Raw genomic sequence first — 24927 nt, forward strand, 5'->3', positions numbered from 1 at the left:
TGGATTTACTGGAATATATAATTCTTTATATTTTTTTAGTGTTATATTATTACAAATTTTTAAGAACAAAGTCATTAATTATCCCACTAACTATGCCATCTATAAATCTGTTAAGCATCCTCTCTTCCTTCAGAATAATAAAATATTTAAAATCCCATTCAGTTCCTTTCTCCAATTTGGTAAACAATGACTGATGAGCACTTTTTAAGTCTGTTTTTTGAGCCAGCCTTGTATCTCCAAAGGGTGATATCCTAGTCTATAATAATATGTGATATCCCAATCTTCTCTGTCTAAAAGTCCTTATCACAGCTTTACACATTAGGACTATTTCTAAGGATGTAGTTTCTCCCTTATTTTTTAAATTTAATATAATGCTTGTTTTATGTAGATTGATAAAACTATTTGTCTGGGTATCTAATGTTGCTAATTATAATGATATAAAAATAAGGTTGATAAGCATCGTAGATTCAATGATGAATTCGTTTTAACTTTTTCCTAAAGCCAGTCTATCCTAATCTTTGAAAGATGACATTACTAAGTAACAACATATATGAATATGATGGAAAGGTACATATAGAATTCAATCCTTTGATTTATTAAAGTACTGATACAGGAATTTATTAGATAAAAAATAAGTTTAAATGAATTCATGCCACACTTTTCAGTTTTCTCTTTACCTATGAAATGTTTATAAAGCCACTGTTTTAACACTATTTATTATACAGCAATGTTTTTAATAATATTAACATTTCTCTTGTGCTATAGGCCATGACTAAACCATGAGACCCTGCAGCTTCAGTTAACTATGCTGATGCCTTTAATGTCTTCCAGGGTATTTGCATTTATCTGAAGGGTCAATTCCTGCATCAGCTTAGAAACAGAATCTTCTCCATCTCCTGCTGCAGCACATTCCATTGTTTCTTCTGCTGTGGTACCCAGCTGTTCAGAAGGCTTCATAATTGTCACTCCATAACCATTGTTACTATAAATATGGTTATTTTTCATCTTTAGTTTAGGAGGAGGGAGGACCTGTTAAGGAATTAACATTTTAATAATTTCAATCTTTTTCAGCTTAGTTATCTATTTAAACAATCTCTGTCATTGATATTTTACACAGAATGCAACTGGATTCATAAGCTGGGCTTAGGGTGAGGCTGTTAGTTTAGTATGTAGTTTGATCCAGTCAATTGCAAAAAGTAGACCACTGCATATGGTTTAGGACACGAGTGATTTAAGTCACAGCTCAAGTGTGGATAGACAAGTATGGGTTAGACCAGTGTTTTTCAACCAGTGTGGCGTGGCACACTAGTGTGCCGCGAGACATGGTCAGGTGTGCCGCGAAGCTCAGAGAGAAAGAAAACAAGAGAAAGAAAGAGAAAGAAAGAAAGAGCAGGAGAGAGAAAGAAAACGAGAAAACAAGCAAGAGAGAGAAAGAAAGAGAAAGAAAGAGAAAGAAAGAGGGAGGGAGGGAAGGTGGGAGAGAGAAAGACATGGAGGGAGGGAGAGAAAGAGCAAAAAAGAGGAAAGAAGGAAGAGAGAGAGGGATGGAGAAAGAAAAAAGGAGAGAAAGAGGGAGAGAGAAATAGAGCGAAAGGAAGAGAGAATTTTTTTGTCCAAACTTTTTTTAGCTGCCCCCCCCTCAATGTGCCCCATGGTTTTGTAAATGTAAAAAATGTGCCGTGGCTCAAAAAAGGTTGAAAACCACTGGGTTAGACAACATTACCACTAGATGGATTTGTAACTGACTGAACAACTGCACTCAATAGTCTTTAATGGAACTTAGTTTACAAGGAGGGAGGTATGCAAAATAAATCTGTTTTAGGCCCAGTACTCCTCAATATCTTCATAAACAATTTAGATGAGGGAATAGAAACCTCCAAGGTCCTTTCCAACTCTATTTTGAATTTTGTGAACTAGGGGGGGTGCCAAGGAAGAAAATAGGTGCATTAAGCCAGCTATCTCACACAAGTCTAAAAATATTGCCTTATTTGTTCTTCACATTAACAACATGTCTGAGGCAGAAAGAGCAACCATTTGAAAAACGCTCATTACTGAAATCTGCAAGTGAAGTTTAATGAAAGCAAATTAAAAGTTAAAATAATTGGCCGATTCTACTATTTGAGCACAAGTTTATGAGTGACAATCAACCGTCAGCAATGCTTTACCTTTATATTAATTCCACCAAGACTACCCCGTGAAGAGTCACTCGTTCTGAAGTTATTGCAATGGTGAATTTTGTTATCCTCCAAGGTAGCCACACTTCCTGGATATAACTCTACACCAGCTCCCTGGGTATAAAAACAAACTTAAATGTAGCATTTATGAATAAACGTTCTAGTAGTTTATTGCAAAAGGAAATGAGATTGGTTAGTCAGAAGAAAATGGATACAAACTTGTCACTGAATAAAACTCAAAATAGTCATGAGCCAAAAAAAGAGAAAAGAAATCAAAATAAGTTTTTCATATGCAGTAGCAAAATGTAACTAACTAAATCATAGACATAAAATGTTTAACTCATGTTCTTTATCTTTCCTTGTATATCAAATAACTTTTGAGAGTTGGCTGAATCATACTTAAATCATACTATGTGTTCTGGTTTCTGGTAGAACTTTAGCTATTACAAATAATTCTTACTAAATGCAGTATTTCATAAACAAAGAAACTCCATCTTTATTTCTCTTCCCTTCTGTATTCAAAATACAGTTCATACTAGCACATTCCTCTTCCTCCCGTTATCTTTCTTAATTGCATTCCTCATACATTCCTCCCAGCCTTCTCCGTTTAACAAGATTTATGTACTCACAGCATGATTCAAAAACAGCAGAAATGACTGTAAAATAACACGGACTGCATTTGCTTGCTTGGGAGCTGAACGGAAATACCTTTCATTTTAGCCCTACAACATTGAAACTCCACCCTTCTTCCCTACTGACCCCCTGACATAACAAATACATCATCCCAGTATTTAACACATTCCTTCCCTTAATATCTAATATCTTCTTCCAAACACCTGTTCCTTACGTTTTTGGACCCTTCTGAATTTAGGATTGACCCAGTGAACGTCTGATTCTTCCTCGCTAGATTCTGGACTCATAGCCACATCCTGTGGCTGGCCTCCCACCTGTTCTACTACCTGTAACCCCGGACCCACTAATTCATAAACACTATCTGTATCAGTCCTCAATTTCTTCATCATCCTCCAACTGACCAGGAGTTTGTACAACACTAAGTCATAATTATTTACGCACCACAATATACAGGAACTCCTCCTATTACTTTTAATGTTCCCGGGTTGAAACCACAGGTGATGAAAACCAACAGCAGTTTCCAATTGTGATGGAAATGACATAATTGCTGAATTTTATGTTGCTTAAAAAGCAAATTAAACATCAGACCCATACCCAAAGTCTTATGTGTCCAGTGTATTATGATTACAACTTCTTTATTGCCCCATACTCTTTTCTCCACAAAAAAAAAATTGATTCCCCTCATGGTCATCTGACTAGAGTTTAGGCACATGGAAACCAGCTCACATTTTTGATTAACCATGGCATCTTGCTATTATATCAGCGGTCGACTGGGCCAGATGCATCACATGCAGTCCGCATCTACCCCAGCTCCATGAAAGGGAAAAACATCACGAAACATCACATGACGCAGTGAGTTTGACACCCATGGATTTATATGATCGTGATTTGCAAATATGGCCACTGGGGAAACTGGATTCACTTCACCATGGATTTATTTCATGACTGCAATAAAAATTGTTATAAAATGTAACTTGACTGCTAATTGCTTTATTTATCTATTGCTTGATTTATGACAGAAATTTTTCTCAATAGTGTTTGCAAGTCAAGGACTACCCATAAACTTTAAATATTTAGACTGAAAATGTTTTTTTCAGTTGCTATACATCCCCTATTCTTGGGGACCAGTCAATAGCAAATCTGTAAGGGTTTCCTTGAAGCATCTACTGTATCAAGAACCAATTTTGTGTCTCTCAGCTCCCTTATCGGGAGTGGGTGAAATATAACTGCTAAACATCTTTTTAATAATCAATTTCCAAAATAAGAATATCTTAGAAAATGATATAAAATGAAATTTCCCTAAGCTGGGGTGTGGACAGATCTTTCCTAAAAAGTTCTAATTGCTCTGCCCAAAAGTATGAATTCAATCACCATTCAATTAATTTTACTGCCTATTGTTCAAATCTAATTATTGGCAATATTGTTGATAAATGACATATTTTTTAAAAGAAAGCGATAAAAATATGTTGCAGCCTACAGAAAATTGAACCTGAAGATACAGAAAAACAAGGAAAAAATGCTTAATTCATAGTTTTTGCTGCCATCTAGTGGTTGGAAAATATTTAATAATTAAGGATAAAGTAACTAGCTTATTGTATTAGGAAACATTGGAGGTGTTGAGTCCAACCTCCTGCTCAATTTATTTAGAAGAACAGGGATTAGCGTTAGAGAGAAGGGTGACATTTGGACCTCTCTCTCTCTCTACCCTCCTCCCTCCCCCTGCTTTCAGATACTGGACGACCCACTGCAAAAGGAAGAGCAGCCTACCTTGCAGGGTTGTTGGTTCCACCCAACCATGCAATACTGTACCTAGGAGCCAAACCTATTTTTAGATGAAAATGAGCCACTGTGTGTCACCTTCCTTGGCCGAGTTTATACTTGGTGAGGATCCGCTCCACCTACATGTGTGAATGCGGCTCTCCTTCTTTCGGCCACCGTTCGCCAGTCCAAAAGGGACCCAATCCACCCACCTAGTCCTCTTTTACCACGCAACCAACCCAGCGCGAAAAATCACGTAAGGTGGAAGCGAACCCCTTTCCTTTTCCAGGATGCAAGGCAGCTTTACCTCCTGCCAGGTGGCTTTGAATAATGGGCCTGCCACATGGGCTCTGTAGTCCCCAGCCACCTGCTTGCTGCGCGAGAGGTGCATGGTTGAACTAAGTATTAGAATAAGACAAACCCTTTAGCCCTCACTTTCAATGTGCACCAATGGTTTGTTGTTGCGGGGGTGGATGGGGGTCTCCCTCCTTTTTGGATCTTACTCCTTTGCAAGACCGTGGCCATTTTCCCTAAGTCTAAACAGACCATTCTCATTGTTTGAAATTATCACTAGCCAATCAAAATGCGGTTCCTATCTTTTTCAGCAACCCTTCATGGCACCGGACCAGAATATCTGCGAGACCGCCTTCTGCCGCACGAATCCCAGCGGCCGGTTAGGTCCCACAGAGTTGGCCTTCTCCGGGTCCCGTCGACCAAACAATGTCGGTTGGCGGGACCCAGGGGAAGAGACTTCTCTGTGGCGGCCCCGACCCTCTGGAACCAGCTCCCCCCAGAGATTAGGATTACCCCCACCCTCCTTGCCTTTCATAAACTTCTTAAAACCCACCTCTGTCGTCAGGCATGGGGGAGCTGGGACATCTCCCCTTGCCTATGTAGTTTTATGTATGGCATGTTTGTGTGTATGCTTTTTAAATAATGGAGTTTTTAGGCTTTTAATGTTAAATTGTTATTTTAGACTTTTAATATTAGATTTGTTATTGTATATTGTTTTATCACTGTTGTGAGCCGCCCCGAGTCTGCAGAGAGGGGTGGCATACAAATCTAATAAATAATAATAATCAAAATGCATCTATGTTTGTCACCAGTCTCCATGCCAAAGCAATTCCATTGTCCCTATCTCCCTTCTAATGTACAGGTACATATTATTCAACCTAAGTAAATGAAGTTTTACATTCATTCATGCATACATGCTGTATCTTGAATTAACTGAAAGAGAATATACCTGTGCTCCAGTAATTTCACTATTTATAAGTGTCAATGAAGCCCCAACGAGTACACAAATGCCAGTTCCTTCACACTTCAAAATACAATTTTCCACAATTGTGTGTCCAGATTCAACCACAATAATTCCATCAACAGTCCCTTGCTGAAGCAATGTAATATTCATTAATTTGACATTTTTAGCCCTAGATACTACAAAACTCTCATTAGTAGGTTCTGAAACTATCACAATTTCCTCTGGTTTTCCAACTCCTGAAGAAAAAGAGAAAATTATATTAAAAAGCAACTTAGTATTTTAATACATCCAACAGTGAAAGCAAAATTATATTTTGTTTTCAGAAATATGTAAGTTTAATGGTTTTACAGTTTTTATAAGTAAGCCATCTAGAGGTGTCTTGAGGCAAGATTAGGAGGCAAAGAAATATAATACATCAAATAGATGATGGATGGATGGATAGATGATAGATTTATAGATCAGGGGAATCACTCTCAAGGCCTAGGGGCTCGGATCCTGCCCGTGGAGTACTTAGATCTGGAAACAGCAAAGGACGGCCTGCAGTGCTTTTGCTATTGAAAATGGGCTCCTGAGCTGTTTTCACTGGCAGAGGATTGCAGGAGGCCGTGGAAGCCAAAAACATCTCAGGACCCTATTTTCGCTGGCAGAGCACTTGGGCCACCAGAGGCACCCCCACACACACAATGACATTGAGCTGACCATGACCCCCCGCCCCCGAGGTAAAACACAACCATGATGCAGCCCTCAATGAAATCAAGTTTGACACCCATGACATAGATATGATATACAGTAGATGACATATAGATATGACATGTATGATAAGACAGAGATAGAAATAAAGTCTGTTTCTAAGTTTTTTAAGTACTCTAACATCCTATTTCATAAACATCAAATATCACATATGAAGTGTAATGCTACAGTAGTAAAGTTTAAAAAATTAATGCAATCTTATGAGAATATGAACACATTGCTGCAATAGGCAATTCCTTGCTTGATTTAACAATGCAGGGTGCACATATGCTGATCAAATATAATCAGTGTTGTGGTTAGCTCTGGCCCAGCCCTGCCCCAAGCAATGTGGAGGTGGAAGTGGGGGAGACATCCACATGCCGCAGGCCTGTTTTGCTTCCAATAGAATCTGTCTCCTCTGACCAAGGAAGCGTGAGTGACAGGGAATAGGGGAGCTTGGCAGACAGCCCAGATCAATCATCTGTATCATCCCTGGATTCTGAACAAGAATTAATGACACATCCACGCATGCGTAGAGTGATGCATAGGAGACAACAACTGAAGGATTATTATAAGAGAAAATGAGGCCACCTGTGGTTGGGTGGGGCTGCTGTAATTAGTGCTACAGATAAAAGTGCAGCCTGGTGTGTTAGCCTCATGGCAGTTATCTGATTCATTGTTTCGTCAAGATCGTGGGTTTTTGCTGTTCAGGATTGTGTGTGTGGACTCTCTGGACTTTAGAATTGGACTCAAGTTCCCAGTTATTGGGTGAGCAATTGGATTGCATTTAACCTGTGCCTTGTGTGTTCCAGAAAATCCCTTTGACATTTAAAAAGGGAGCTGTTTCTGTTTTTCTGTTTCTAAAAACTTTTGGGTTTTCCTTTTATCGTGTGGTGTGTGTCTTCCTGGACTAATTACCCTGTAATTACGGGCAGTTGAAACATGCAGGCAGAACAATCAGGAGCAATAATCATGATACTTTAAGCTCATTTAAACAAGACTCAAAGGGGTGGTATTGGGGAAGTTGAAGGTGAACTTGTGGGATCTCAGAATAGTTCCCTCAATATTTTTTCAATATATTGTATATATATGCAATTACTTTATGCATGCATTAAGAAGCTGTGAATATTAAATATTAAAAATGAATATATAAATATGAAAAAATGTTTTCATATTTAATTAAGGCTCTGAAAAATTGACAATCCAAGGCAAATTGTTCTATCCAATATTTTCTTTCACCTCAACAGAAAATTACAACATTTTTTTCAATTTGGCAACTTTAAATAAAAAAAGAAAAGAAAGTATACTGATGCCTTTAATAATAATATCTTCAGTTAACATGGACAGGTTTGATGCTTTATATTCTCCAGGGAAAATAAGCACATTATCACCACTGTAACAGCGGTCCAACGCTATGTTTAGGTTCTCATTCTGTTGAACAACTGTATCAGATAATTCTTTAGCCTAGACATATGACAGAGAGAAAAAAAACCTATAACATTGGAATTAAGAGAACCTTGAACATTAGTTTTTTTAAAGGGAGAGAGAGAAAAAATGTAAATAGATAGATCGATACAGATACATATTCATCCTTCTAAGGTTGGTAAATTGAGGATCCAGATTATTTGAGCCAATATGCTGACCAAACTGCTGTAAAGCGCTATGAAGTGTATATAAGTGCTATTGTTATTGCTATTTACTTTCCCTCCTTTTACTTTTTTAGAGTCACCTTAATATAAAATTTAGAATTTTAATACAAAATTCAAATAATGTTGCAATGACTCTTATGTTTATTTCAGTTGTATAAGTAGTTCCTGGGGAACAAACCCCAATGTACATAATGGAACTTAATTTTAAGTAGTTATATTGTACCATATATTGAGTTACTATTATATTGAAATACTATATAAAAACATTTTCTACCAACTCTTATAAAACATGTATTCACTATTTTAGTTACTATATTGAATTGTATTTTTCGGAGTATTTCCTCCCTAAAAGGGGCTGAAAATTTGGGTGCATCTTATACTCTGAATGTAGCTTTTTTTCCAAAGCTTTTTTTTCCAGCCCTAACTAGGTGCTAAAGATCTTCCCAGCTCTTACCTTGCAGGTTCTTTCATTGTTACTCTCTAGGAAGAATGCTTTTCTAGACCTAAGTCTTTGCAGGCTTTTTTTCATTGCTCTACTTAAGTTTCTTTCCAACCCTAACCAGGTACTAATGGTCTTCCCAACTCTTACCAGCTTGCAAGCTCTTTCATTCTTATTCTCTGCGAAGAATGTTTTTCCAGTCCTAATCTTTGCAGGCTTTTTTTCATTGCTCTACTTGCTCCGAAGAAGTTTCTTTCCAGCCCTAACAAGGTACTAATGGTCTTCCCAGCTTGCTGGCTCTTTGTTACTCTCTTGGAATAAGGAGTTTTTTTAAGCCCTAACCAGGGAATAAAATAATGTGCTGAAGCTGACCAGACTAAGGATGTTAGCCAGATGAATACCTGGTAGGCAGATCTCCCCCCCCCCCCTATTTTCCTTCCCAAAAACTAAGCTGTGTCTTATACTCCGAAAAATATGATATATTTAAATATAGTAACTATAAGTTACTATGTTGAATTAGTGTTTGCAAATTTTTACTAAAGACAGTTCTTTCATGCAAGAACTTTTCTGCTAAGGTTCATGAAATATCTATATAATAGCATTTAATCATGTTGTACAGACTTTCGTATAACTACACCAAGTCCATAACTACACCAAGTCCATCTTTTTATTATGGCAATGAAAAATACATCAAAACAGAGCAAATATCTTCCCAATGACCAAAAAGAATAGCCTTAATGCCAAATTATACTTCTTTGTACAGTATAATTACACACATTATACAAAAGGCTTCTGCTAGTGAATGCAGCATTAAGGAACATGTATCATCTACTTGAAAATTTCTTACCACTTCTGCTGTTACCGTTTTTGCAACAATGTAAGTTACAATTTCTCCATCATGTCTCTGTCCTTTTCTACGCTTCAGTATCCTTGGGGCCAGGGGTCCATGAGCTCTAAATTTGGAAATGAACTCTATCACAATTAACTTTAGACCTCTGGTTCCCCACCAATGATATCAATATCACGGGTTAGACAATACAGGTAGAATACAGAATAAGGCTTTAATTAGCTAATGTCTTAAATATAAATATGTCCCACTTGAGGGGAAAAAAGGCTTTGATATACTTAAAGGCAGAGAAATCCCCTTCAGAAAACACATCCCAAATATATGTGTAAAATTAAATTCCTAGGATTTTTACTTTTTGATGGGGCTTACCTATAATTTAAATAACGAATGGACCAGATTAAAAAGTAAGCCACAAATCCTAACATATTCTCTTTAAAAAAAATAAAATCTGTGTTTTTAATACTCAAAATTTAAACTGTGGCTTAAATAGCATTTGAAACCACTTAACTATTCTAAAACTGATTTAAAATTGTTAGCCAAGACCTTATTTGTACAAGATATTCTGAAAGACAAATTATTTTAAAATGGGAAGCTATTACAATTGTGAATTATTGAACTGGGAATACAACTAGCAAGAGATTTTAAAAGCCGCCCCACACAATTCATTTAAGTAAAATGTTTGCTTTTTAAAAAAAAAATGATGAAAAATAATATGCTATTATTAATTTCCAAGTTAAATTAGCTTAAATATTTTTAAATGAGTTTAATTTTTGCAGCTTAAAAAAGTAGTGTGAAGTTCAAGGAAATAAATTTTATTCTATAAAATAAATTGGACAAGGACTGAGTAACAAAAGGGTATTTTTTTAATCTGCAAAATTAAATGTATTTAATTTTTTATTACTTTTTTCTTTCTTTTCTTTTGATTGAACTTATATTCCACCCCTTTCTGAGGACTCTGGGCAGCTTACAGCATATAAAAGTACAGAATACATAAACAAATTCTAAGTCCAATATTAAATCATTTAAAGACCCAATTAATGATCTAAAAAACCCATTTAAAAAATGTACACTCACATTCACACTCATTCACACCCCAATCAACTTCAAATTATTGGCCGGATCAAAACATTGAAGCTCAATGGCCCCAGGCCTGCTGGCAACAGTGAGTTTTTAAGGCTTTTCGGAAGGCAGGAGAGTGGGGGCAGTGCAAATCTTCAGGGGGAGTTGGTTCCAGAGGGTCGGAGCCGCCAGAGAAAGCCCTTCCCCTAGGGCCCGCCAGCCAGCATTGCTTGGCTGACGGGACCTAGAGAAGGCTGACTCCACCTAGAGAAGGCTGACTCCATGGGCTCTGACCGGTCACTGGGATACGTGAGGCTGAAGATGGTCCCATAGGTAACTTGGTAACTTGGTCCTAAGCCATGTAGGGCTTTATAGGTAGTAACCAACACTTTGATTTTACTCTTTTTACTCGTATTTTCTAATGCTTAATTTAAGCAAACAAAGGCAAAAAATCCTGAAAAAATATTTTAATATATTCCATTTAAAAGGACCGTTGAACTTACCTGAACGGTCTTCTCGCTGCACTGCAAAGAGAGTCCAAGGTGGGTTATTATTCAGCCTGATTGGCAGGGACTGAGTTAAAAATTAGCATAATTGTTATGTCCCGCCCACCACTACCCTCCTTAGGTCAGTCAAGAAAAAACGAAGGAATAGTGAAACAAGGCAAATTTATTCAACAAACTTTAACTATAGAAATTAACTGAACTGTGCACCTGGGCAAAAAGCCGGGCAGGTTTGGACTCTCTTCGCAGTGCAGCAAGAAGACCGTTCAGGTAAGTTCAACGGTCCTTCTCCACTGCACTGCTTCAGAGAGTCCAAGGTGGGATATAACCAAGCAACACCTTAGGGAGGGTTAGGCTGGCCCAGGGGTACTGGAACACAAACTCTTTGTAATACTCTTCTCCCGAAGGCTGCCTCAGCAGAAGCAAACGAGTCCAAACGATAGTGTCTAATAAATGTTGTGGGCGCAGCCCAAGTGGCTGCCCTACAAATGTCCTCAATTGGTGCTTGAGTGGTCCAAGCCGCTGAGGTGGCTGCACTCCTGGTTGAGTGAGCTGTAACTCTGTCCGGTAATGGAGTTGATTTAGCCCTATATGCCTCAATGATACCGGAACGGATCCATCTGCTGATTGTTCTAGGCGAAACTTTCCTCCCCATGGAACTGGGAAGGAAGGAAACAAAGAGAGCTTCTGATCGTCTGAATGCAGTTGTACGGCGAACGTATATTTTCACTGCTCTGCGAACATCCACTTTATGCCAACGGAGCTCCGATGGGTGGGAGCCATGGGTGCAAAAGTCCGGGAGCACTATGTCCTGTGACCTATGAAATCGAGTATTGATTTTAGGCATGAAGCTAGGGTCCAAGCGGAGAGTCACTCTGTCCGGGTGAAACACGCATAAGTCCGGGCGCACTGATAGGGTGGCTAGCTCAGAAACCCTGCGTGCGGAGGTTATGGCCACTAAAAAGGCCACCTTGATGGAAAGGATGCGCAGTGAAACCTCCCTCAAAGGTTCGAAAGGAGGAGCTGTGAGGGCCTGGAGAACCAAGGGTAGGTCCCAGGATGGAAAATGGTGAATCACCGGTGGGGACAGATTCGCTGCTCCTCGGAGAAAATCCCTGACCCAAGGATGGTGAGAGATTGGGCAGAGTGGGTCCGGCCGGAGTACAGTTGCGATGGCAGCTACCTGTCTGCGAAGGGTGTTAGGAGTCAACCCCTTGTCAAGGCCCTTCTGCAAGAATTCCAGTAGATTGAGGACTGAGGAGGCAGAGGGTAAGACTCCTTGTGTCCTACAAAAGGTGCTGTACGCTGCCCAGGTCGCCTGGTATATGCGGGTGGTTGAGGGGCGCCGTGCCGCTTGTATGGTGTGGATGACATTATCCGGCACCTGTCTCTCTCTCAAGCGGTTCCCCTCAATTGCCACACGGCAAGCTTCCACCACTGCGGCTCCGGGTGAACTATGGAGCCCTGTGTCAGAGTCAGCTGATGGCATGGAATCCTCCATGGGGGAGACAGCGATAGGTCCATCAGGTCGGCGAACCAGGGGCGCCTGGGCCAGAAAGGAGCTACCAGGAGTATGTCTGCTCCCTCGGCGATGATCTTGGCTACAACTCTGTGTATTAAACTGACCAGATGGAAGGCGTAAAGGAGACCGGCCGGCCATGGTGACAGGAGTGCGTTCGTCTGCTCGGCTCCCGGTGTTGGGAACCGGGAAAAGAACCGTGGAACCTGGTGGTTGAGGTGTGAAGCAAACAGGTCCACGACTGGAACGCCGTAACGTTGGACTATCAGTTGGAATGTCTCTGGATTCAGGGACCATTCTCCCGGGTCTATTGTTGTGCGGCTGAGCCAGTCCGCTTGCGTATTGTCCACTCCTGAAATATGTTCCGCACGGATGGAGGCGAGGTGAATCTCCGCCCAGGACATCAGGGTGTGCGCCTCCTGCATTAGGCGGTCCGACCGTGTGCCCCCCTGGTGATTTATGTGGGCTCTTGTTGCCACATTGTCTGTTAGTATGAGGACATGACGGTCCGTTACAGTCTGTGAAAAGGTTTGCAGTGCTCTGAAGACTGCCCGTAGTTCCAGGAGGTTGATGTTGGGGTCTGTCAGGTCTGAGGCTGACCATCTGCCCTGCGCAACCTGGGATCCGGAATGCGCTCCCCATCTGGACAGACTGGCGTCTGTGGTGATAGTCACTTCCTGATGGAACAGAAAGGGGGAACCCCTGGTTATTGCTGGAGATGTCCACCAGGGTAGGGAAAGCCGAACTGCTGTGGTCAGGTGCACTCGATGCTTGGAATTGCTTAGCCGAGCCCTTTGGAATGGAAGAAGGAGCCACTGTAGGGGTCGGGCGTGCAGCCGAGCCCATGGTACGATATTGATGCATGAAATGAAGACTCCCAGCAACTGGGAGAGCAGTGCCAGGGGAACCGTGGTGCGGCGTGATATTGAGTATATCAGTGTCCGTATTTTCCTCTGCCTCTCTGATGACAGGAAGACAATGCCGGAGGAAGAGTCTATTGTTGTTCCCAGATGGAGCAGACACCTGGTTGGGTGCAAGTGGCTCTTGTCCTGGTTGAATGTAAATCCTGCCTTTTGAAGACAGTCTATTGTTTGGGCCAAATCCCGGTTGGCCCGTTGAGGGCTGCTGGAAAGGACGATTATGTCGTCTAAATAAGCTAGGAGCCGTATGGACTGTGATCGAAGACTGGCTGTTAACGCATCCAGGAGCTTGGTGAAGGCCCTGGGTGCTGAGGACAGGCCGAAGGGCATGGCCCTGTACTGAAAGTGCGTGTCCTGGAGGCAAAAGCGGAGAAATTGACGGTGGTGCTGATGAACCGGAACATGTAAATACGCCTCTTTGAGATCGATGGATGTCATCCAATCCCGATGACGGATGGAGGCCAGGATGGTTTGTAGTGAATGCATCTTGAACCTCTGATACCGGATGTAAATGTTCAGTTGTTTGAGGTTCAAGATCAGGCGGCAGCCGCCAGAGGACTTGGGGACCACGAACACTATGGAGTAGAACCCCTTGCCTCTCTGCTCTGCCGGGACCGGTTCTATCGCCCCAATGTCCAAGAGGTGTTGGACCTCTTGAAGAATAAGAGATCTCTTTTGAGGATGACTTAAGATGGGGCATTGTACAAATCTGACTGGAGGGTCCGCCAAAAGTTTATCCGCAGACCTTGGCTCACAGTCTCTAAGGCCCATGCGTCGGTGGAGATGGAGCCCCAAAATCCGGTGTAGAATTGCAGGCGTCCACCTATGGGCGGGTCGTGGCCGAAGTCACTTCTGCTTACGGAATCCCCCTCTGTTGCCACCTCTGTAGGGTCTGCGAGACTGCTGAAACTGGCGGTTTCTATCTCCGTATCCGCCTCTGTCAGATCAAAAGGACGGTTGGGTATATGTCCCCTGTCCATAGGTCCGAGCAACTGGGGATGAGGTTGAGGATGCCTCTGGCCGAAAGGACTGCCTGCGAAAATAGGGGGCCCCTCGCCTATCATGTCTCCTCGCTGATCGTGGCAACACCTTTCTCTTGTCCCTGTCTTCGATCAGGACAGTGTCTAACGACTCACCAAAGAGTTTAGTACCCTGATATGGTGCAGTGGCAAGGCGCCATTTTGATTTTACATCTGCTTGCCATGATCTTAGCCAAACCAATCTTCTGGCAGAGAGATTAATCGTCAATGCTCGAGATGAGAATCTTGCAGATGCTAGAGTGGCATCTGCAGAGAACTTAGTAGTGGCAATGAGTTTGTTAACATCTTGACGTAGGCGAGCGTCCTCTGGGCCCAGCCTGGAGAGCATATCCTGGAGCCACAAGATGGAGGCCCTGTTGAAGAAGGAGGCCGCCGAAGCAGCCCTCAGGGACCAGGCCAAAAGTTAGTGCATTCTCTTGATCAGGTTCTCAGCCCTTCTATCCTCTGGGCATAGGCCATCTGCCATCTCTGAAGGTACCACTGCGTTGGACATCAGAGAGGTGACAGGAGTGTCCACTGAAGGGTACTGGAGTAAATCCTCCACCTCCGGATCAAAGGAATAAAATCTGTCAATAACTGATGGACCCAGGGCCGCTGATGGGTTGTGCCAGGGCTTTTTAATGTTTTCTGCGAAGATAGGCACGGCAGGGATATGCTCTGATTCCCTCTGGGGCTCATTAATTAGCCTGGCCGCTGGCATGATGCCTACTTCTTGGCCAGCTGGCTTAAATGAGTTATCTGGCAACAGCGTGGCCTTGGCCTTGTTCAAGAGGGTCCTAAACAAGGAGTGTTTGAACAATCCTATTAAGGGTGGCTGCTCTGGAAGAGTGGCCTCATCCCCTGAGAGCTCATCCTCTGCATCTGAGGCCATCTCTCCAGGATCCAAATCTTCCTGAAAGGAATCATGCAAGGAAGGAGCAGGAGCTGTCCAAGGATCTGACCTGGTGACTCGGGGTGGCTGAGGAGATGGGCGTTGCTGGGCACCCACTGCGATTCCCTGGGAATATGCAGACGCTATCATGTCCTGTATTGAGGGGGACATAGCCTGCCAGTTGTCCATGGGGCCCCTGAGCCCCGCAGCTGTTGGGGTAAAGGTGGCTGCAGGCAGCTGCCCAGATTGGGACCATGATTGGGATGGTCTGGACCATTCTGCTCTTTGAATCCCCTCTGATAGAGGTGGAGCACTCACTGGTCGGTCAGGAGACAATTCCCCAGCTGCAGAGAGATGTGGTCCCTCAAAGGGAGCAACAGAGACCGAGGGGCTGTGCTGATGTTGTGGAATGGAAGTGGCAGAAGGGCTAGGGCCTTGCCTTGGCTTATTCAATTCCAATTGGGCCTCTAGGGCCTTGATCTTCTTCTCAGCCTCCCTCAAGGCTGAAGATTGGGAAGACTTCCCCTTGGACTTAGAGCTTTGGCTCTTATCCTTCCCCTTACTAGTGGAGGGGACAGCCGGTTCAACTGGATTAATCTGTTGTTGAGACATTATAAATGATCAACACTCACGGTACAGTAAAAACCAAGGGCTCGATATAACAGGCACTGGAAATCACAATTAGAGAGAATGCTATCTCATTCTCCAGAGGAAGTAGTCATCAACTTCCTGTGGTTGGGATTGGTTGAATTGCCCTGGCCACGCCCCTCTCCTCCTGTGGAGGAAAAATGGCCGCCGTGGAGTGCTAGCAATTGCTGACTCACTGGCTGCTAGCCCCCACCTTTGCTCCAAAATGGCAGCCCCCACAAAGAGGGGCGGAACTATGCTGCCCTCGGTGGCTTGAGGACTCACCCTGCTTTCATGCCGGCAGCTCGGTGGGTACCGCCCCAAAATGGCGATCGTGCCTCCCGGTCAGCAACGTGACCTACTGGGAGCCCCCTCTGCGGTTTTTACCACCGTATTGCCCCTTGCGGTCCCGGTCAGCTCTGTGACCTCACTGGAAACCCCCTCGGCTTTGCGGCTATTCTGGGCCTCTGCGGCTCGTCATGCCGCTGCAAATCATCGGCGGCCGCTTATAACGCCGCCGAACAGCTGATCCCAGCGGCGGGAAACGGCGCGGCTTCTCCTGCCGTTTCCAGTCTTCCGCGGCCGATTGCGAGGCCGCCAAACAGCTGATCCACTTCAGGACAGCCGAGCCGAAGCGTAGGTGATCTGGCGACGGCGAGGGGGGGGTGTCTGAGCGCGAACGTCAGGGACCCCATAGTCATCTTCCCTGTCTACAAGGCAGTGCTCCGGAGAGCAGAGGCCTCTCAGGGGTGAAGCGTTGGAGAGCAGTACCCCAGAGGGAAGAGGCTCTCAAGGAAATCCATTCTCTCTTCTTCCTGAAAAAGAGAAGAAACAATTAGATAAAAACATGTATTTATTAAAAGAATTTTACTCTCCGTAGAGGAGAAAAACTCAGTGTCCCTACACTATGACTGAGTTTTTCAGACTGACCTAAGGAGGGTAGTGGTGGGCGGGACATAACAATTATGCTAATTTTTAACTTAGTCCCTGCCAATCAGGCTGAATAATAACCCACCTTGGACTCTCTGAAGCAGTGCAGTGGAGAATAAATTTGCACTTATCAAAGTATGGCCTATTATTACTTATGAAAATACTAGTATTTTGAAAATGTATTAACAGATAACATTGTTTCTTAGGATATTGCATCTTTCCAAATTACCAGCATTTGAAACATATTTATGGCATGGGAGCTACTGCTCAGATGGACAAAATCAAGCAGACTGATACTAGATTTGATCTTTATCAAGCAATGAATAGATGCAAATAGAATTTAACACTGATGTAATATAAACAGAACTAGCATTAGATACACAGCTTACGTAATGATGCTCTTAGCATTTCTACAATAAGTTGTAAGTTTTTATATTATTGCATTCCTGTTTATCTCAAGCTTGCCTGAGAAAAGCCTAAATGTGTTTCTCACTGATTTGAATAGAAATTTCATTGACTAAATAAAAATTACAATAGTGAATCAATCTCTATTACCATAAATGGGAATTATAAACACTGAATGCAATGGAACTTATTTTTGGAAAAAAAACATGTCCAAGAATAGCATTAAAGAATTATCAAATTTATTACTAAGCCATCATGTAATAACTAATAAAAATAAAATAATCTTGACAGTTATCAAATAAAAAATTAGATAACACAACAAATGAAATTACCTTAAACGTAAATCTTCCCATATTTTCAACAGGCCACACAGCATTATTAATTCATAGTATTTTTTCCAACATTCAACAGCTTCTTCGGCTGTGGGCTCCTCTTTGACGTTACTTTGGTATTGAATTAGTTCCAAATGCATGCTCTTATATTTTTCCAAATTTCTTCTAAAGCGATGGGCAATTGGAGCTGGAATAATTCCATTCTGAATATCACACCAACTAAAAATTAAGACAAATAGGAATTCAACTTTTGAAAGTGCACATCATAAAATCATTTTTATAACTGCAAATAAGGTGATGACTATGGGTTGGAATACTACAAAGCAATCCCAACTCTAAAGTGTACGTTTGAACCTATGTCTAGAGGAAAACAGCATATTCAACTTGAATATATGTTCCAGTAGGTCCTGCAGGTTGGAATAGCAATTAGACTTCTATATTACTTCACTGTGCTTTACAGCATATTGCCCCCAACAATTTGAATCATCATTTTACTGACCTTGGAAGGATGGAAGGCTAAGATCATCTTGAGTAGGTCAAAATCAAACTCTTGGCAGTGAACATTCTAATTATTACACCATCACCGATGTTTTAATGTTCATGTTTTGGATTATTTGTGAAATATAAATCAGAAGATTATATGTTTCTATATACATTTTAACCAGATTTATCAATGTTGGTTAATTCTATTTGTTATCAATGACTGAAGCAACATATAACCTTAGTAAACAAATAAAAATAAATTGAAGATATTCAAACAGGCTGCTTTACTATGAAAACGATTAATCTTTAATATGCATGTCAGAAAGTATATATATTTTGGTAGGAAAACATTTTAACATGAAAGCTTCTAGCACTACTCATGACGGTTAAAATTCTGGCTTAACACATCATCTTCTTTTGGTGATAATTAAACCTATTCTACTTACATTTTAATTCTCTCTTCTATTAATGCAGCATAAGTCTCACTATTTTCATCATCATCCCAATCTCTCCAAAGGAAATCATAGAAAAATCTAAATAAAAACCAGTGATATTACATTTATATTTTAATGTTCTATAAAAAGGGTGCAGGGAGTGAAAAACTATTTCAAAATATAGAAAATAGCCTTTGTTGTAATTTTTGTTTTCGTTGTTGTAATATTTTCAGAACAGTATTTATACATTGACCCCTTTCATTTACCTCATTATTGATGCTATAGTAGATGATGCATATTACATTGTTCATTTCACAACTGCATAATTTTATCAGTTTTTTAAATCTTACAAGCTACTTTACCAAATGTGGATCTATCTATATATGTAAATATATTCTAAAGTTTTGTTTTGAGTTATTCTTAAAATATTCTTAATTATTTTAAATTGGGAAATAATATCAACATACTATATAGTTTATTTGGACTTCAGCAGAATCTTTTTGAGAATGCCTCATAATAATCTACTTAATAAAATAATAAATAAGGTCTAAATGAGATTACTTTTAACATAGTTGGCAAAATGCCCAAAGCCAAAGAGAGCTCATTAACAGTTACACTTCAGCCAAAAGGCAAAACTGAGTGGATTGCTAAAGGGCTCTGTCCTATTCAACTTTATTTTTTATCAACACTTTCTTTCAAGAATTTCAAAGACTTATACAGAATACAGATGACATAAAGTTGAAAGGGGCATTAATACTTTAGATTAGAAAGGATTTAAAAAGATCTAAGTAATAGGATGAAATGAACAGAAAGGATTTTAATGTAAAGAGAATGCCATGGATGGAGAGAAAGAAAATGCTTAATACCAAAGCAATGAAAGAGAAAATATTGGTGAAATTCAACAATGAAGCAAGTTACAGAGAATTATTATTATTATTATTATTATTATTATTATTATTATTATTATTTATTACTATTACTACTACTGTATTATTATTAATTAGATTTGTATGCCGCCCTTCTTCGAAAACTCAGGGCAGCTCACAGAATAAATATAGAAACAAAGCATACAAGTCAAATCTAATACATTAAAAAAACTATAGCTAAAAACCCAATGTATTACTCACATACATATACACATACACACACATCAATTTATATCAGTTTCAGAAAGAAAATGTGTAAAGCATAATCAGACTTGCACAACTGTATTACTATAACTAATCTTTAAAAAAAGCTTGGAAGTATTTCTTGGTGTGATTACATTTTACAGCTGATATTGACAGAAACGTGAAGTTCTGCATCTAGATATGAAACATGAACCACAGTGTAATGTACCTTTTAAATAAGCAAATGAGATACAATACTAGGATTTTGAAATCCAGATTATTGAAAGGAATTGTTCCACTATATTCTACCCTTCTCAGATTTCATTTAGAATACTGTGTATAATGTTATTTATTAAATGTATGTGTTACAGTTCAAAAAGGAAGTGACTACTTCATAGTAGCCATCAATAATACACAACAGAAGCAATATCACCATTTAGTAGAATAAAATTATTAAAAATATTAAGAGTACCATATTCTAGTATTATTTCTTTATTGTTTATCTATTCAGCTCAGTACTGTTGATGGTTAACAAATCTCCAATATTTCAAACAGATGCTAGGGCCAATTTTATGTGCTCTGTGGTGGTTATTGGTTTCTTTCCCAACTTTAAGAATTGTAAAATAAATGTTCATAATATTTGAATCTTAATAAAATCTTTTAGCTTTAAAATTAACAAATTAATTATAAATATAGGTTAACAGCAACTTAACATCATCTTAATATAGTAAGAAACACATTAAAGTGTTAAAACAACATACATAATTAAGCTTCAGAAAAACGTACCTCACAATTTCTAAAGCCTTGGCTACATCAAAAACGACACTATCCTGTCCCTCAACAGGATATACTTCTAAAAGAGGCACACAATAGTCCATTTCTTCTAATATTTCATCAACTAACTGTTTTGGAATATTTGCAATATTAGAGGAAAAAGGTTCAGCTATAGATATGGAAACGTTGAAATTAGCTGAAGGGTTGCTGGGCAGTTTACAAGTAACCTAGAATGTAAAACAGAAATAAAACAATTATAAAATATAAGTGATATTAAAACTTATATATTTCACAATTCTTTTGATTTTTATAATATAGAAACCCAATTCAGGACAGTCATATATTTGAAGTATATAATAGCTCTTATTCTACATCACTACTAAAGAAATATGAATCTGCTCTGTTCACCTCCCCCATGCATAACTGAAATATAGCAATGATACAGAATTTATCAGGGCTTATCTTGAATGAAGACAATTCATGTCTGTGGTAGACAAGATAGATGTCAAAGTTTTTCCTGGGCTGCTTTCACAAACAAATCTCATTCACGTATATACAATACTGCCAAAAATACTGTCTACTCAGTATGTAACCATAGCATGTATCATACTTTAGGGTAGTAGGAATGATTTTTCTAAACTGAGGCATAAGGAGCAACCTTTTGAACAACTGAAACATAAGATGAGGAGGAGACTGTAACTTATCAGTTTTCTATTTAAAAAACCTATAGTAGTATCAATAAATTGGTTTCGATATTGAAAACCCTTTACAGTGGTACCTCTGCCTAAGAACGCCTCTACTTATGAACTTTTACATTGATTCCTATGGGAAAAATTGCTTCTTCTGACAAATGTTTCTACTTAAGAACCTGATCACGGAACGAACTAAGTTCGTAAGTACAGGTACCACTCTATATCCAATCAATTACTCAGAAGAAAAAATATACAATGGAAGTACAGCTAGCAAAGCAGATGAGAAGCCCCAAAGAACATATCTAATTTAGAAAGGTCTTATCTTATACCTGGAAAGGGTCTACCCATTGTATTGGTATTCAATAACATTTAAGCTATTCTACACACTAATTATATAAGCCACAAATTTTTAAAAATGTGCTATAATCAAAATTTACTATAGCAGTTCCAGTCAATATATATGGATTGGATGGCCTCCAATTTAATTGTGCCTGGTTGGCAGTCTTTTTAATGATAGCTATAGTTTTATTAAAAACATTTAAAATATTAAAATACATTTAATTACCTCAACAAGCACCCCAATAAAAGGTATGGGAATTTCTTCAGAATTGACAAAAAAAAGCTCTGGGTTGGTTTTCCAAATTCCAAGCCAATTTTCTTTCATCTTCAGTTTTTCTACTAGATACTTACTCACAGCTTCATTGGCATCTTCTGCCTTTTAAGTAACAGAAATATATATAAAATATCCAAATATATATAAAATGTCCAAATTAGCACTTTCATTCAATGATAGATCTGTATTTGTCAGTTACCTCGAACTTCAAGATGGGCAGAAAATAAATTTATTAATAAGACCATTGCATCGACAAATTCACCATCAGCAAGTTTCAAAAAGCAACTTATATAAACAAGGAAAAGAAAGGGATGCACAATCTTCACTAATGAGCTCTTTTCATAATTCTGTTCTATTTTTATGATTTTCTTACCTCAGGGTGAGGTATTGTGTAAGAGCTTAGAGAATAAGGTTACAGTAATGCATTCAGACCTGCCCCAATCAGTACCTGGCAGGTGAATGTTTTTACCATCATCTGCTGATCCATTAAAACCAACTATTTTGTTTTATCAATCACTAAGTATGGAAAATCAGGACAGCATCAGTTAGCAGTGAGTCAGAGCAGAATCAATCACCAGGATAAGGACTGGCAAAAGGAGCAGCTGATTTCATGCTACTGAGTTTATTGCTGTGTGCAGTCAGCACTTTAACATGGGTGAAGAAAATCCTGTGGATAATATATTTTAAACAAGCCTGTCTTGTTTAATATTACAGATTCTATATAGACACAACTAGACACAAGAACAGTTTTCCCCCCAAACGCCATCAATCTGCTAAACAAATAATTCCCTCAACACTGTCAAACTATTACTAAGTCTGCACCACTATTATTACTCTTTTTTCTCATTGTTCCTATCACTCATCTCTTCCCACTTATGACTGTAAGTTGTTGCTTGTATCCTTATGATTTTTATCAAGTTTTCCTATTGCTTTTTACCTCTGTGACAATCATTAAATGATTGTCATGATTGTCGTGATTCTTGACAAATGTATCTTTTCTTTTACGAACACCGAGCATATGCACCAAAGACAAATTCCTTGTGTCTCCAATCACATTTGGCCAATAAAGAATTTTATTCTATTCTATTCTAAACATAGTGATGACAGAGGAGGAGTAGAATTGAAGAGGGACTGCATCTCTTTTTGAGAATCAAATTCAAACATGTCCAAAATGCTTCATTAAGGGATTCTTTGATACAAAACATTTTCTAACCCCTTATGCTGATATCTCTGGTATGTCTTATCTGGGGGGAATGATCCATATTCTAACCATAGTGATTCATATTCTAACCATAACACATGGTATATGTTTTAATATTCAGAAGCCATAACTTCATTACAAAACATGCCCGTGAAAAACTTTTACTGGGATTAGGCAGTTCATTTCCAAACATGCCAAATTACTCCCATATAATTTATATACTAGACTTACAATCCTGGGTCTTGAAAGCTTAGAACTACGATGCCTTAAACATGATCTAAGTATTGCCCACAAGATCATATGCTGCAATGTCCTGCCTGTCAAAGACTACTTCAGCTTCAACCACAAAAACACAAGAGCACACAACAGATTCAAGCTTAATATTAACCGCTCCAAACTTGACTGTAAAAAATATGACTTTAGTAATCGGATTGTCGGAGCGTGGAACTCATTACCGGACTCTGTAGTATCATCCCCTAACCCCCAACATTTTATCCTTAAGACTATCCAGGGTTGACCTCTCCAGATTCCTAAGAGGTCAGTAAGGAGCGTACATAAGCGCACTAGAGTGCCTTTCGTCCCCTGTCCTATAGTCTCTCCTATATCTTGTATTTCTTCTCTACTATATCCTCTATAACCTTCATTGTTTACTAGACAAAATAAACAAATAAATAAATTAAATAAATAAATATAAATAAATAATTTCTGGGATGAATATAAAAGGTGTAGCTTTTCTTTGCCTTTCTGTCTAATGCACTATGTAGTCTCTCAGCCTCACAACCACCTCTTCCTCCCTCCCTCTTTCTTTCTCTCTCTCACACACACACACATACACACAAACGTTCAAAAAAAGGACATTGAAAAAAAAAACCAAAAACAACAACAACAACCCCATCCCTTATGTACATTCCTCTGGAAGAACAGATATAAACAGGCAAGCATAATGTGTACAATGAATGGGATCCCTTCGAAGTTCAGAAAGCTCCCACCGTCACACGAGGCCAGGGGTGGGGGAGCGGGGCGTAAGAGGGAAGGCTTCGCCGGCTTTCCCGGCTTCCGACCCACCTTGCAACCCTTCAAGAGATCGTCGCAATAGAGCGCCACCTTCTCCCGGCCGGTCAGCGCTCCCAGGTACGACGGGAATTCCCTCGGCAGGGGCCCCGCTTCCTCCTCCCCATGGTCTTCCTCCCCGCCGAGGCGAAAGAGGCGGTGGCCTTTAGCTTTTCGAGGCGGGCTTTCCAATGAGACAGGAGACGTGCCGGCCGCTCCCTCTTCTTCTTTGGGGCCACTTTCCTTCTGTGGGTGGTCCGAAACGCCGGACGCCATTTCTTCTCCGGCTCGCGCCTTTTTTTTTTCTTTTTTTTTTGGCGCGCGACCGCCACGGCACCTCCACGAGGATGTCACACCGTTCGCTCGACGGGAATGAATTATTGCGGGACAATAAGGCCTTCGATGCGAGCAACCAATCAGAGCGGCGGAAGGCGCGTGCCCGTAGTCGCGAAGGGCCGTTAGCTGTCGTCTTCAAACGGTTATGTGGTCCGCCGTCTTCCTCCTCCGCGCCATATCGAAGCGGATATTTGTTTTATTTTTATTTTTGATTTGAATTTATTCGCTGCCCAACTCCCAATAGATTCTGGGCGACTTAAAAAAGTAGGGGGGGGATATCAAACCATGTTAAAAACAACAAAAAAGACGGATAGCTTGGACCAGTGTTCCCTCTAATTTTTTTTCGGGGTGGGCGGAAAAGTATAGTGTCTGAGCGGCAGTCCCTTTGGGACTGGGCGGCATATAAGAATAAATAAATAAATAAATAATTTTTTTTAAAAACCCAAATAAAGTAAGTGTGGGTGTGCGCTATCACACATGAGCGAGTTCTTGCATCCATAATTCTATCCTTTCTATGTCTCCCTTTCCTCCCTCCCTCTTTC

The 24927-nt window shown here is 40.1% G+C and overlaps 1 protein-coding gene across 1 annotated transcript; it reads right to left on the reverse strand.

Moving 5' to 3' along the window:
- Positions 1–574: 574 nt before the first annotated feature.
- SHCBP1L (SHC binding and spindle associated 1 like) lies at positions 575–24552 on the reverse strand. The gene is made up of 10 exons (XM_070749004.1): positions 24065–24552; positions 21751–21900; positions 20506–20720; positions 18623–18709; positions 17694–17912; positions 9488–9593; positions 7866–8016; positions 5809–6059; positions 2166–2288; positions 575–1029 (listed from the first exon to the last, which is right to left on the reverse strand). The coding sequence occupies exons 1-10, from the start codon at positions 24323–24325 to the stop codon at positions 796–798; spliced, it is 1797 nt and encodes a 598-aa protein (XP_070605105.1). The 5' UTR covers positions 24326–24552; the 3' UTR covers positions 575–795.
- Between the last annotated feature and the right edge of the window lie 375 nt (positions 24553–24927).

This window comes from Erythrolamprus reginae, chromosome 3 (assembly GCF_031021105.1).
Source record: "Erythrolamprus reginae isolate rEryReg1 chromosome 3, rEryReg1.hap1, whole genome shotgun sequence".
In the NCBI taxonomy this organism is placed as follows: domain Eukaryota; kingdom Metazoa; phylum Chordata; class Lepidosauria; order Squamata; family Dipsadidae; genus Erythrolamprus; species Erythrolamprus reginae.